This window comes from Gossypium raimondii, chromosome 9, assembly GCF_025698545.1.
Source record: "Gossypium raimondii isolate GPD5lz chromosome 9, ASM2569854v1, whole genome shotgun sequence".
Taxonomy (NCBI): Eukaryota; Viridiplantae; Streptophyta; class Magnoliopsida; order Malvales; family Malvaceae; genus Gossypium; species Gossypium raimondii.
Window position 1 is genome coordinate 46868000 of NC_068573.1, and position 13400 is coordinate 46881399.

General features: G+C 34.0%; 3 protein-coding genes across 3 annotated transcripts; 1 reads left to right on the forward strand and 2 right to left on the reverse strand.

Annotated features, from left to right (window-relative positions):
* Positions 1 to 449: 449 nt before the first annotated feature.
* On the forward strand, positions 450 to 4196 carry LOC105800443 (probable dolichyl pyrophosphate Man9GlcNAc2 alpha-1,3-glucosyltransferase). Its single transcript, XM_012631591.2, has 6 exons — positions 450 to 1079; positions 1165 to 1351; positions 1440 to 1547; positions 2345 to 2506; positions 3212 to 3464; positions 3556 to 4196. The coding sequence occupies exons 1-6, from the start codon at positions 664 to 666 to the stop codon at positions 4050 to 4052; spliced, it is 1623 nt and encodes a 540-aa protein (XP_012487045.1). The 5' UTR covers positions 450 to 663; the 3' UTR covers positions 4053 to 4196.
* A 599-nt stretch (positions 4197 to 4795) lies between these two features.
* LOC105800444 (60S ribosomal protein L38) lies at positions 4796 to 6261 on the reverse strand. Its single transcript, XM_012631593.2, has 3 exons — positions 6095 to 6261; positions 5351 to 5534; positions 4796 to 4986 (listed from the first exon to the last, which is right to left on the reverse strand). The coding sequence occupies exons 1-3, from the start codon at positions 6095 to 6097 to the stop codon at positions 4964 to 4966; spliced, it is 210 nt and encodes a 69-aa protein (XP_012487047.1). The 5' UTR covers positions 6098 to 6261; the 3' UTR covers positions 4796 to 4963.
* Positions 6262 to 7134: 873 nt separating this feature from the next.
* On the reverse strand, positions 7135 to 13400 carry LOC105800445 (uncharacterized). Its single transcript, XM_012631594.2, has 8 exons — positions 13084 to 13400; positions 12785 to 12978; positions 10636 to 10735; positions 10231 to 10296; positions 9421 to 9532; positions 8586 to 8668; positions 8039 to 8100; positions 7135 to 7505 (listed from the first exon to the last, which is right to left on the reverse strand). The coding sequence occupies exons 2-8, from the start codon at positions 12967 to 12969 to the stop codon at positions 7394 to 7396; spliced, it is 720 nt and encodes a 239-aa protein (XP_012487048.1). The 5' UTR covers positions 12970 to 12978; positions 13084 to 13400; the 3' UTR covers positions 7135 to 7393.

The window sequence follows — 13400 nt, forward strand, 5'->3', positions numbered from 1 at the left end:
TTAAATTATATTTTGAATATTAAATTTTAAAAGTTATGATATGATTTCTAAGTAAGTGACGATATAGTCACTAATGTCATCAATTTATTACATTTAAATAGTTGGGCTATTAATCGTAATTAAAATATAACGACAAGCTAAAGTGACACGTTATATCATTATTTTAGACAAAAATTTTAGTGTAAATTACACTAGTCCCTATTTTTTTTTTTACTTTTTGAGCTATTTTATATTTTTAATTTCTTTGATTTAAATATGCATTGGGTCCTTGAATTTAATATATGCTCCCAAATTGGTACTGAGTACTTAGAAAATTAAGAAAAAAATTAAGTCTCAACATTTTAAAACTTTTTGGATTAATCCAAGAAAAACCCCAAATTGCACTTTCCGTCACCAACCGTTTAAGTAAAAAATTTGGGGTTTTTTTTGGATTAAGCCAAATTATTTATAGGTCCCAACAGTTTAGTTTACGCATTTTTATTTTTTACAATTCATTTCATTCGTATCAATATTCAAATGGATTTCATACTTGTAAACGAGGCTTAAAATTTAAATGTGTATTGTAAAAGGGCTAACCTCGCTCGAGTCCAGATCCATACTCGCCACCGCCAGCGGCAGCTCCCGACGAGGTTTTCCTGACGGAATGAACTTTACGGCACAAGAATGAAGAAAAAAGGAGAAATGAAAAAAGTTAAAAAGGTTAAAGATAAGGTCAACGATGGTCAATATGATGATCCTTGGTGGTGGTTAGTTCAAGAAGGGATCAGACCCTCCTTCCTTTGTATATCCCTTTTCGCGCTATTGGTACGCGTCGCCGTTGGTCTTCACCCATATTCCGGTGCCCGTACTCCTCCCAAGTTCGGTGATTATGAGGCGCAGAGGCATTGGATGGAGATCACTCTTAATCTTCCACCAAAAGATTGGTATCGCAACAGTAGTGTTAACGATCTTTCTTATTGGGGTCTTGATTATCCGCCATTAACTGCTTACCAGAGTTACGTTCATGGGGTTTTCCTTAAAACCTTCGATCCCGACTCCGTTGCACTCTTCACTTCACGAGGCTATGAATCTTATCTTGGGTGGGTTTTCATTGTTTCTACGTTTAGGTTTGTAGATTTTCAATTTGTAGGCATTTGACTGTGGTGTTTGTGCACGTATTTGTAGGAAATTGCTAATGAGATGGACTGTTTTATCTTCTGATGTGCTGATATTCTTCCCGGCAGTTCTTTATTTTGTGTTGGTGTATCGTTCGATGCGGTTTGGCATGGGCCAAAACAGCGATGTAGCTTGGCACATTGCAATGATTCTACTGAACCCATGCCTGATCTTAATCGATCACGGTCATTTTCAGGTACTTTCAAGCCCTTTTTTCCAGTCTACTTCCACTAAATTATGAACAATTATATTGGGTCTTGATATTTGCTTGGTTCCTTTTGCAGTACAATTGTATCAGCTTGGGTCTTACCATAGCTGCCATTGCTGCAGCACTCTCTCAAAAGGATCTTGTGGCTTCCGTGCTATATTGTCTTGCTCTCAACCATAAACAGGTAATTTATGGTTTAGCTATTGTTTTGCAAAATTTTAAGTTTTCAGGTTTTCTTCGGATTTGAGAACTGTTTGATCAGATGTGTGATTTACTGCATTCGTGGACTGTTTATTGTTGTAGGACAAGCTAGTACTAGAGTCCAACACTTTTTTCAAACATGGATAGGGGGATATGACCTTTAAAGACATCCAAATATGTGGAAAAATCTAAAAGAATGAACATAGCAGTATTGGACACATACTCGTATCTGGCACTCACATGAGTCTCAGTACCATAGAGAACAAGTAACTCAAAACTCAATTTTCAGAAATATCAATCTTTCATTCGTCAAAAGCCCTTAAAACTATTAGAACTTGGCATATTTATAACTCAACTGAACCTTAATAGAAACATCAAGTATCAATTATAGCCCTAAAGTCCTAATTTGTAGAAAAGAAGAAAATAGTATACATGAGATTTTGATTTATTTCAAATTGTAGCCCTAATACGTGAACGTTGATCTTGTGTAATTGTATAGAAGAGATTTTGATTTTCAAATTTCTCAAAGCATTAACATTGTTGTGGACATAGCACAGCCACAGTTACATATTGCTTTACAAACACTTATTTTTATCTAACATGAAAATAATGTGTAAAATTGACTCAAAATAAAAGTTTTATGTGTACCATTGAACCAAAATCAGATGACAAAAAAATCTGAAATTTATTTGTTATTTGTGCTATGTAAGATGTTTATTTGTTGATATATTCAGGATTAGAATTTTAATATGGGTCTTCCTATGTTTTTATGTTTTCCAGATGAGTGCATATTTTGCACCCGCCTTTTTTGGCTATCTATTGGGTAAATGCCTGAGGAAAAAGAATCCACTGCTCGAGGTGACAAAACTGGGATTGATGGTTATAGGAACATTTGCTGTCGTCTGGTGGCCATATCTTCAGTCGAAAGATGCTGCTTTGGCTGTAAGTGGCAGAATAAAATCCTTTTATCTTTTTCCTTCTTGTTCTCTCTCTAAATTTCTTTACTCCCTAGTTAGCTTTCTGTTCTTTTATAGCTTGCTTTTATTATTATTTTTAATAGAGCTTCTCTTTTCCAGTTCTCTTCTTATATATGAAGAATTCATGCTTGCTAGAGAAATAGACAGCCCTATGTTAATTACCTTTTATATTTTTTTTATTGAATATACATTTACTTATGGGATTTATTTACGATTAATAACTATATCAGTTGTTAATCTTTTTGTCAAACAAGAGGCCAGATGCTTCTGAATATTTAATCATATTGCATCTAGTTGGTGTGGAACTATCTAGTTGGTGTGGAGCTATCCTTGAGATTCACCCATGAAAGTATCTCATATGCTAATAATCTTGTCTGGAGAGTATAATTGCTTGAGGACTAAATGAAACTCATGGATAATTCCCATCACGATGGATAGAAAAATTTCCAACACCCAATAATTTGTTATATTCCATTTTACCAGAGTTGACACATCATATTTATAGGATTGAATACCGAGTTACTGACACGCCACTGCTGCTAAGCTGGTGCCTGCAAGTAGCTTCCATTTTGTTGAAAGAAAATTTTCTTACTGGTTCTTAAGAAATTGAGGTATTTTAGTCGTTTAAGAATGCCACTGTGACTTCCTCTAATATGTTTGCCTGTTGCAGGTTCTATCTCGTCTTGCACCATTTGAGAGAGGGATATACGAGGATTACGTGGCTAATTTTTGGTGTACCAGTTCAGTGCTTGTGAAATGGAAAAAGTTATATTCTACACAATCATTGAGGATTTTTAGCCTTGCTGCAACCCTTATAACATGTCTACCCTCAATGGTTCAACAAATCCTTGCTCCGAGCAGTAAGGGTTTTCTCTATGCGTTGCTTAATACTTCTTTCTCGTTCTACTTGTTCTCATTTCAAGGTATGTATTTCCTTTCGATTTTCATCCTTCTAGCCTTTTTTTTTTTTTTGTACCAGTTCTCAGAATCATTACTTGTCCTTGAAATATGCAGTGCATGAGAAATCTATTCTACTTCCGCTTCTGCCTCTTACCCTATTAGCCCTGGAAGAAAGTCGCTCAATATTGTGGTTAACACACTTCGCCATGTTCTCTATGTTTCCTCTTCTACACCGGGACAAACTGGTTCTAGCGTATATGGCTCTTTATGCTCTCTTTATCCTTGTGTATTTTGCACCCTGTGGGCCAAGTGGAAGATGCCACGGCACCAAGACTCTCGACAATACCCAAAAGACCAAGAGAAGTGTGGATTTCATTACTTCCATTACTTTCCACCCGCTTCTAATGGGCTTTCTTGGTTTGTGCTCTCTGATTCTGCATGTTATTTACCTAACCATGCATCCTCCAAATAAGTATCCTTTCCTTTTCGAAGCAGTGATCATGCTTATCTGCTTCTCTCAGTTTGTCTTGTTTACTTTTTACTTCAATTCAAAGCAATGGATGTTATCTAAACACCTAACATCAAAAGATAAACAAAAGAAGCTTATTTGATTGTGCACTAACATTAACTTCATGAGACTGATTTTTACTGGGATGTATCAGCAGATTGATTTGTTAGTTCTTGGTTGATGATCACGATTTACATACATGCATGTATGTATGCTTTCTTGATGAATTGGTTTCGAGTATACAGAACTTATGTTTGTCTCTTACTAGATGTTCTCTGGCTAAACTTGCGCCGTCATAATGTTATTTTTATTTGGTACCAAGTCGGAATTACATTAACAGTCTCAATTTTGGTCATTGGGGTGTCAACAAGGTTCCTTAAACTCTTGTTGTTGACACCGGCATAATGTTATTTGCCCTCTTATGTTTAAATGAGTCTAGGTAACGCTGCTTCATAGTTTGATTTCTTCAACAATTCTAGTCTTAGTTCTTTGTTATTTATATAATTAAATGTGTATTTTTAAACTGGAATTTTGAGCTCCAATGATTTAGTTAGAGATTTCAACAAATTGTATGCTAATAGAAAGGCTGAAAACTAATTGAATTGTTGTTTTGATCCAAATTATAACTCTGTAGAGGGTTAACAGTCATTATATTAGATTTATAGAAATCATGCAAAATCTCAATACAATTCGTTTAACCATTCGATTTGATGAATTCATTGATCTAAACATGTCTAGATGTAGTGCTTAATCTATAAACAAAATTAACATTAATACTTGCAGCATCCGCAACGTACGCAAAGATGATGGCAAATTTTGAAATGATTGAATTCAACAGATAATCACTTTTGTTCAATCTCCCAATCAATTAATTCAAAGAGTGCCAAGGTTTAATTGAACATCAAAAAGTACATCCTCCAAACACCAAATGGCGTGAAATACAATAAAACCATAAATCAAAATCCAGATTTCTTGGCCTAGTAATTGAATAACAGACTTGGAGAAGCACTATTTTCACAGATCTTGGACACTCAAACCTGCAAACATGAAAAAGAATGAGAGGTAATGGTCAACACCAATGACCCAGAACATCGAGATGTTACTAGAATAGAAACAACACTAAGAATGAAAGATATAGTCAAGGCCAAGAACGATAAGAAAGAACACTGGGACAACTTGTAATGTTGCAAGTATGACAGCAATGGCAACTTCATTTCAACTATGTATGTATCTACAATTTTCTAACATGCTTGTTCAATCAAGAAAAGAACAAAGGGAATGGTCGGGACCAAGAATGTTGAGATGGAAACAATAAGTCGTTCCATTTTCAATTCTATAACATGCTGGTTCAATCGAAACAAGAAAACAAGAGACTACTTCCAATAATGCATATCTATCTACCTGGAGGAAGGGACTGCTTCAACTTGTCGGCTTTCTCAGCATCAGACACACAAAGTGTGTACAAGTACTTGGAGCAACGGACCTTAAACTTCACTACATCTTTGCTCTTCTTGATCTTTACCGAGCGAGCATCTTTCCTTCTAGCAGTGAGAAGGAAGTCCTTGATCTCATGAATTTGCTTAGGCTGTCCATCATAACATCTGAATCAGAGATCATAACCACACACAAGCATAAAATGTTTCACCTCTACTCCGACTTCATTTTTCATTCGAGAATTTATCTTCGATATAATAAGACCCTCCAAATGAACAAACAAAAAGGTGACAATGTAGCAAATAAACAACTGAAAAGAACAAGCCCTAAAAACACAAATTGTTATTTTCACAGATGAATCAAAGTTATAAAACCAGAGCTCAAAAATCAAAACCCTAAACCCAATCAATATTTTAAGCAACCCCATCAATGGAAACTACTAGTTATCATAGTTCTACAATCCCTAGAACTATTAGGGCATAAACCCTAAACCCAATCAATATTTTAAGCAACACCATTCATAAGTTGTAAAGGTTCAATCCCACTTCAATTAGGGGGGGGGAACACAGCAGTAGGAAAGCTATAAACATAAACAAGAAAAAGGATCCGAAGTAATAATCAGCAATTAACGTAAAATGGGGGAAATGAGCATCAACTGAAGAACAAATTCAGAAATATAAAGAGAGAATTGAAGTGAGAAATGAAATTAACCATCTTGGATTGAAGGTTTTGGAGACTTTTTCAGTTTGAAACCCAGCACGCGCCGAACCTTTAGATTCTTTGGTAGTCAACAAAATATAGGATCTCCTGACAAAACCCTAGAAGATATTTCCCCTCGCATTGCCCGTTTTGGCCTTGGATCTATAATTTTACTATAATACGTGTCCGAGGGCATAACACGACTCAAATTATTATTTAACAATAAATATGTTTTAATTTAAATTTAATTATAAAAATTCATTTATATTAGTATAAACTTCGATTTTATTCTACCTTTTAATGGAATTCATTTAATTAAAATAAATGTTTGATTCGTTGAAATGAAATAAAAGATAAATATACTTATTTATATCGAACTTATAGAGATAATGGGCTAAAGAGTTGTGGTGATGGATAAAATATTTATGAATTAGGTAATTCAATTTGTTTTGGGTTAGATTTAGATTTATATTTTCAATCTCAAACTGGTTTGGTTTAACTCATTTTACTGTTTATAAATAATAAAAATTATAAAAATAAGTTTATATAATTAAATTTAAATAAACAAAATTTTGGTATTATTTTCTAAACAATAAAATGAGCTTAGGTTAAGTTTAGAGCTTAAAATTTTTTTAAACTAAACTTCAACCTAACTTGAATAAATATTTTATTAGTCAAGCCAATATGACCAGATTAAATTATACTTACCCAAGCTCAAAATATGAGCTTAAATTTTTGCCTAAATTGTTCATATTTTTAATAGCTGATTGAAGCTCATTTTGACCCAATTATATTTTTATTTTAAAAATATTTATATTAATTTCAATTTAATATTTAATAATTCTAAGTATAGGTAACCTAACATTTTAAAAAATATTTATATGATTTAGTTTTTATGTGAATATTAAATAATGTATATTACTAACAAATATTAAAAATATAATTTTTTTAATGATAATAATTCAAGGGTCGACGTCGGAGTTGGAGAGGAAGATAAGAAAAACTGGAGAAGAAACAGAGAAAGATTTCAAAACTATACCAACACAAAGAAATAAAATAAAAATGTTACTAATTCATTGTATATGCATAATATCCCCTATACAAGCCCTAAATCACCTTCTACTGCATCAACCAACAATCAAACTATTAAGTTCAGAAGCCAAATAGAACACAATCCTAAGTCTTCTAAATTCCTAAACGCTAAAACTGAGCTAACCTCATCGATGGACTAATTTTCTCGTTCAGCAAGGCCACACCGTGCCATGTTTTAAGGGAAACTATGTCAAGAAACTTAACGAGTCAAAAGGTGGATCACAACTGCATAGGATGGGGTGAAGGAGAAAGGAGGAAGTTGAACATCTTGTCCCTTATTCTCTCCCGAAGTTGTGGCATCTGCCTCATTGCGTCCGGCATGTCATTCAATCTGCAAATGTAAATTAGTAGAAGCATATAAGAATCGTCTCCTCATACCAATATTCATATGGGCTGGAAATGGATGGCAAACAAGGGTATTTTTAGAAAAATAAGATGTCAGAGCAACATAACCCGAAATCCCAAATAATATTTATGCTTACAATATAATTTAATGGCTAAGAATATATTTGCCATTCGTAAAAACAGAAGCAAACCTGCATACTATCCAATCGTATAACAATAAGGTGAAGAAAAACGGTCATAAATACACAAAGTATTGCGTAAAATAAACTAACATGCATGAAGATAAACCTGCATCCCAATTCTACCATACACCTATATGTGCCCAAAACCTATGCATCAGAATACTTGACAGTTGCAAAAAGAATGTATTAAATGATATGATCATATATCATCACCATCAAGAAGGAAAATGTGCATAAACTCGACGATTGTTAAAAGAACTCTCTATTCTTTTTTGTGACACATAACAAAGATTTCAATTATTATAGAAAGGAATGCTTAGCGGAAACTGGAACTTACACATTTATGATTTTGAGAATATTTTCACGAGTTTGGCAGAAGAGACCGATATTTTCCTGTAACTGGAAAAGGGTAAAAGAGACAAGTTCTGTTAGGGATCCACCAAGGCTGAACAGAACAGAACTTTGGGTTAATCAACACAAATGAACAGAAATTCTATCCACTTTTACATGTTCCGCATTGCAACTACAATTCCTATGATACTAACTCCAAAACATTACCGTCCTGGTAGAGGGAGATATTAGAAGAAGAGACTCTTCGAATATTTATTACTATAGGTAATGGGACTGGTAATAGTATGTACAAGCTATGTTACTTGGACTTGGGTATGTCAAAAGTTTTCAAATTTTTCCATGTATTTCAAGGATCCTTGAAAGGTCACGTCCTCATACCTATGCCCACATATGGGTTGGATATAGGTGGGGACACAGGCATTTTAAGAAAAAAAATGAAGAGTCAGGGTATGTAGCATTGAAGAACCAGAACAAAAATCAAATAAATAGAAGAATAAAGGGAATTTGATATACTCATGACATGAGTACTTCACCTGAAGAGCCGCAATATTTTCAGATATCCGATTTAAGGCTTGAGCATTCTGCTCCAGAAGTTCTCCTGTCACCCCGCCAATGGCTGTGAAACAGCATAATGCAGCTTTTCAATTAAATTTTCTGATAATAACAGCACAGAAGACAAGGGACTTTTCATGCTCACAGAACTTCAGGAACCATAGAACTAGACTTAATCTTCGTTGTTTGCAAAACCAATGATATAGAACAGAAACTATATTCGATAAATATTTTCAGCTACTTCTTTGCACTATTTTAGTTGCTTGCATTGTGCAAAGAATTGACATTCATCCACACAACAAAGTTTCCAAGAAAAGAACAGATACTTTTAGCTTATTAAGTAAACAATGAGACAAAAAAGGGCAAAGGGATCGAGTCAGGACAACGCCAGTGACACAGGCTAAACGAAGGAAAGAAATTATGTTTCACCACCCACAGTTCGAATCCTCCAAAAGTAACTTGTTTTCTAGACCTGAAAGTTTCAACAGCTTTGACGGATAGCTACAAACATTTAATACCACCCAAACATCATCCAGAGAAAATGCCAAAAATTGAATGCAACTATAGAAGCAAACAATATATTACAATTGTATATAAGACTCAATCTCTCTCCAACAAGACTATGTATATAAAACTTCTTCTAGTATGACACTAAGTCTTGATGAAAAAGAAAACATTTGATTACAGTAAAATTAATTAAAAATTCGGGGTAACAGATGGGACTTTTAAGGAAGTAAAGAACGAACTTGCACATAAAAGCAAACAAAAACTGAGCCATTATTAGTTACTTAAAAGTCTTCAAAGATAAAATCCAACCTGTGTATGAAATACCATCATTAAAGTCCACAGGAATCATTGGGGTTGGATATGGGGGAAGATTAGGTTGAGCAGCAAAATGAGTATGATTTCCAGAAAGATAAACTCTTTCCTGAAAAGGAAAAGCAAAAGATATTCCTAAGTATCATTGGTCCAAAAATGGTCATGAAATATAAATATTGCCTTGTTGCTTAGCACGCAAGAAAATATTATTATGAACAGGAAACTGTGAAAGAACTTGGTTAAGTTTAAATTCCAAGTCTAAATGTTAGCTAAAGTAGGGGACTTTTGATCAACAGACAAAGCACCAGTGCAATGCAAAGTTCCCCACAGAGAGGCCTCAAAGAAAAGATGATGAAAAGACAACAATGTATGATAATGCATCCGTTAGTCAAGCATATGCAATACCCATGAACCTAAGGTAATCAAGCAAAATTCCACCAAAAAACAGCTGCATAGCAGCAGGAACTAATTAATCTCCATCTAACATCTTACCAAGGAAAACAAAAACCACTATCAAAAATGGTCCCAAGGTCTGAGGAGCTTTCCTCCACTACCTTGTGTGTAGAAGAGAGTTTCGAGTGTGAATGAAAGCAGTAATTCACATCTCTTCTAATGTGAATGTTTAGAAGGGAAGTAGATAAACAGAGAACTGTCTGCATGTCAAGCGTCAAAAAGAGAGAATTTACTTTTAGCTTATTTCTAATTGTATTAATTCTAAAAGTACCCAACTAATAAGGCTCATAGGAGCAACCAAAACACAAATTAGTGCAACTTTGCACAGAGAAAGAGAGAACCAGTAAAACATACCCTCTTGTCTTTAATTTTTCTGGCTAAATTGAGTCCTTCCTTCCTTCTCTTGCTATTTTCCTTTTTCTGCATAAAGTATAAACCAGATGGTGCTTGTATGATACACGCATAAAAAACATTTTTCTCTGCAAATACAGAATAAAATCCTTTTGACAAGCATAAATGCTTCATCTTCTAAAGAAGATTTAAGATGAAACCATCAAAATATAGCAGCATGCTAAAGCCACATGCAAAATATGTTTCTCGTGTGGTTATATATATGAGTCTAAATTCTACAGTTCTGGCAAACAATAACTGATGGGTTTAAACTCAGGTGTGACCATAGTATACAAGTACTTCAAAATAAATGAAGAATCCAAGCAACATAGGGTCTAAATAGAGACAAATGAGAACAGTAAGGCTTACAGTCATCCATTTGTAACGCAAAGCCACATCCCGTACTGTCTTATTCTGTAACTCCAGGGCTATCTTTGCGTAACGAGTTACACTCGGTTCTAATGCATGTCTGCAAGAAATACCAAGATACCAGCACAAAAATTAAATTGGTGGACTCAATTCAAGGAAAAAACACAAAAAATTCAAAGCAAAGTAGCTCAATTAATTGGCATACAAGAAAAAGAATAGAAGACCAATCGAATAACATAAGTAAAAATTATGGGCTGGATAAGTACGTTTGAGTGCATCCTCAAAAGAGATCATCTGGTATTAGTTAATAAAAACAAAATATAAAACAATGAAGGAGAGGAAAGGGACTATTGTCTCCCTATCTATTTTTCTCCCTCCAGAAACTTAGATACCCATCTCACCAGTAATACCTTCACTGGGCATGGTTGATTAAAAACTTGGTAAATTTGTCTCTAGACCAGTATGCACTTATAACTAATAATGGTTCTATAATTAACCACAGATGAGGAACATAATCAACCCTTTCATGAAAATAAACAGAAAAGGGAAATGATTAAATTATAATGAACACATATTGTAAAATGAATAAAATCAGCAACATCTAAATATATAAAATCACTCACCAATTTTGTCTAATAATTGACTGAAAGAAATCCTACCATATATCATATTTCTACTAATCCTAATGTCACCAATTAGCAAAACAATTGAGACTCCAAGTATGGAATAGAACAAACTACACACATAAAAATAAGGAACCCATTACAATATTCACTACCAAATATCCGAGTTTATAGTGCCAACAAAAGGTTGAAGGTAGAATGGGTTCAAACACGAGCAGCACTAGTAAACTCCACTCTCAAACCTTAAGATCCAATGTCAAACTTTTGTATATCTCCAGGAAACCAATGGTAAGCATCAGTAAAATATAAGATCACAAACTACTTTTATTTTCTTTTCCTTCCTCCCCGTCCTTATAGGTAAAGATAGGAGATCCCAAGAAGGAAAAAAAGGTGGGTCATGAGAATGGTGTTGTAAAGAAGATAAGGGGTATTGAAAAGGCAGGATTGCGGATGCGATGTGGGAAACCATTGCAAAGTGGAAGAAGCAAGTGAAAAATAAAGGAGAAGTAAGAAGCAAAATAAATGAAAATTGAAAAAGATGGCGAATCACAAGAGAAAACTTCATTTTTTATAACATTTATATTAAAAAATCTAAATTATTGTAGTAAAGTTATCGGCCTTACTAACTGTAACTCAAATTCCATAACTTCAAAGAAAAATCCCAATTTAAGCTTTCAACCGTAACTAAATTTAGTCTACCTGTTAAGAAAAGAAATGCAACAAAAGAAAATAAAAGTTTAAGAGAACAACATTCTTATGTGATCAGGTAAAGTTTGAATACCATGAGTATGAAATACAAGAGCGATACTTAGGAGGAAGTAAGATGCTTAAGACATGTAAGCCATTTGATTATACATCCGGACACTAAGAAAGATGCAAAAAATACAGAAAAGATTTTATCTTTTCATTTACGGGACCGATGCATTGCAAGTTTCGAAGAAAGGTGATTCTCTAAGTTTCAGTATAATTGAAGTCAAACGCTATCCCAAACATTAGAGAATAAGACAACTCAAATGCAGCGATTTTGGCTTCGAAGCATAACATTTCATTTTAGCTTTGGTATCTTGGCACAACAAAAGAACTACATTAAGAAGCATAAGATTTCTAAACAGCATTTAAAACCCCTCTCTTACAACCATTTGAATACTCAGATTGCAACTATAATTAGTAAGTTTAGAATAGAGAAAACAACTCAAACCATTGAAGTGAAATCTCTGAAATGGTATTTAGTGAAGGAACAATGATGGATATATAAATAAGTTGCTCCCATTCATATTGGCTACTAACTTTTTTCCTAGCCTATATAAAATTTAAGCACTGCAATATTGGCAGACTGTTGCCGAACATATCATTTGCAATCAGTTCTAAGAAACCACCATTCAAAACAACAAAATTTGCATTTCTATCATTTAAAAATTCAAAATCTATATTAAAGACTTCATATATTTATAAAAAGACAATTTCATCAAACACCCAAAATTCTATGCAACCAAAAAAATAAAGAAAAAGCAAAAAAGAGTACTCACTTTTGTAACCCATTTTCGAGTATTGCTTGCTCTTCTAATGTCCAATCCATGGAAATACCAGGGTTATGCTTCAAACCGGGACACCAAGTCTCGGGTATAGGTTTCCCGTTATTCAAGTGAACTCCATTGAAAGAAGACGGCGCGTGATTCGCTTCTTGTTGATGGTTCCCCGGTGGGTACGCCATCAATTTTAGCTTCAAAAAAAGAATCTCCGATTTTCACACTATTTTTTTTTTATTTTTTAAGTTTTAAAGAAACTACAATGGAATCAAACAAACAAGAAGGGAAAAAAAACCCACAATTGTCAGACATGAGAAAATTGATTCCTTCCCGCCAGATGAAGGGTTCCCGCCATTAAAGAAACAAAACTCAGATTAAAAAGAAAAAAGAAAAAGAAACCCGAAAAGAGTATCAAACATCGTGAAAAATGGAAGAGAATTCAAAGATCAAAAGAGTAAGGGGATGTTATTAGACTGAAGGGAGCTCTTCTATTTTGAAATTTTTATATCAGCGGATAAAGATGAGAACAAAGCAATTGAGAGAGAAAAAGGTTCAGCCGAGAATAATGTACTGAACATAGGAGAAATCAAATCAAAATCAATTTGATTTGAAAGGT

Excerpts from the sequence above, each read along its gene's own strand:
- LOC105800443 (XM_012631591.2), top strand. The coding sequence starts at position 664 with ATGAAGAAAAAAGGAGAAATGAAAAAAGTTAAAAAGGTTAAAGATAAG. Across the intron at positions 1,548-2,344 it reads TTGCTCTCAACCATAAACAG|ATGAGTGCATATTTTGCACC; the intron begins GTAATTTATGGT and ends TATGTTTTCCAG. Across the intron at positions 3,465-3,555 it reads CTACTTGTTCTCATTTCAAG|TGCATGAGAAATCTATTCTA; the intron begins GTATGTATTTCC and ends TGAAATATGCAG.
- LOC105800444 (XM_012631593.2), bottom strand. Across the intron at positions 4,987-5,350 it reads GAAGCAGTCCCTTCCTCCAG|GTTTGAGTGTCCAAGATCTG; the intron begins GTAGATAGATAT and ends TCATGTTTGCAG.
- LOC105800445 (XM_012631594.2), bottom strand. The coding sequence starts at position 12,969 with ATGGCGTACCCACCGGGGAACCATCAACAAGAAGCGAATCACGCGCCG. Across the intron at positions 10,297-10,635 it reads TGCGTTACAAATGGATGACT|AAAAAGGAAAATAGCAAGAG; the intron begins GTAAGCCTTACT and ends TACTTTATGCAG. Across the intron at positions 8,101-8,585 it reads AAAATATTGCGGCTCTTCAG|TTACAGGAAAATATCGGTCT; the intron begins GTGAAGTACTCA and ends ACCCTTTTCCAG.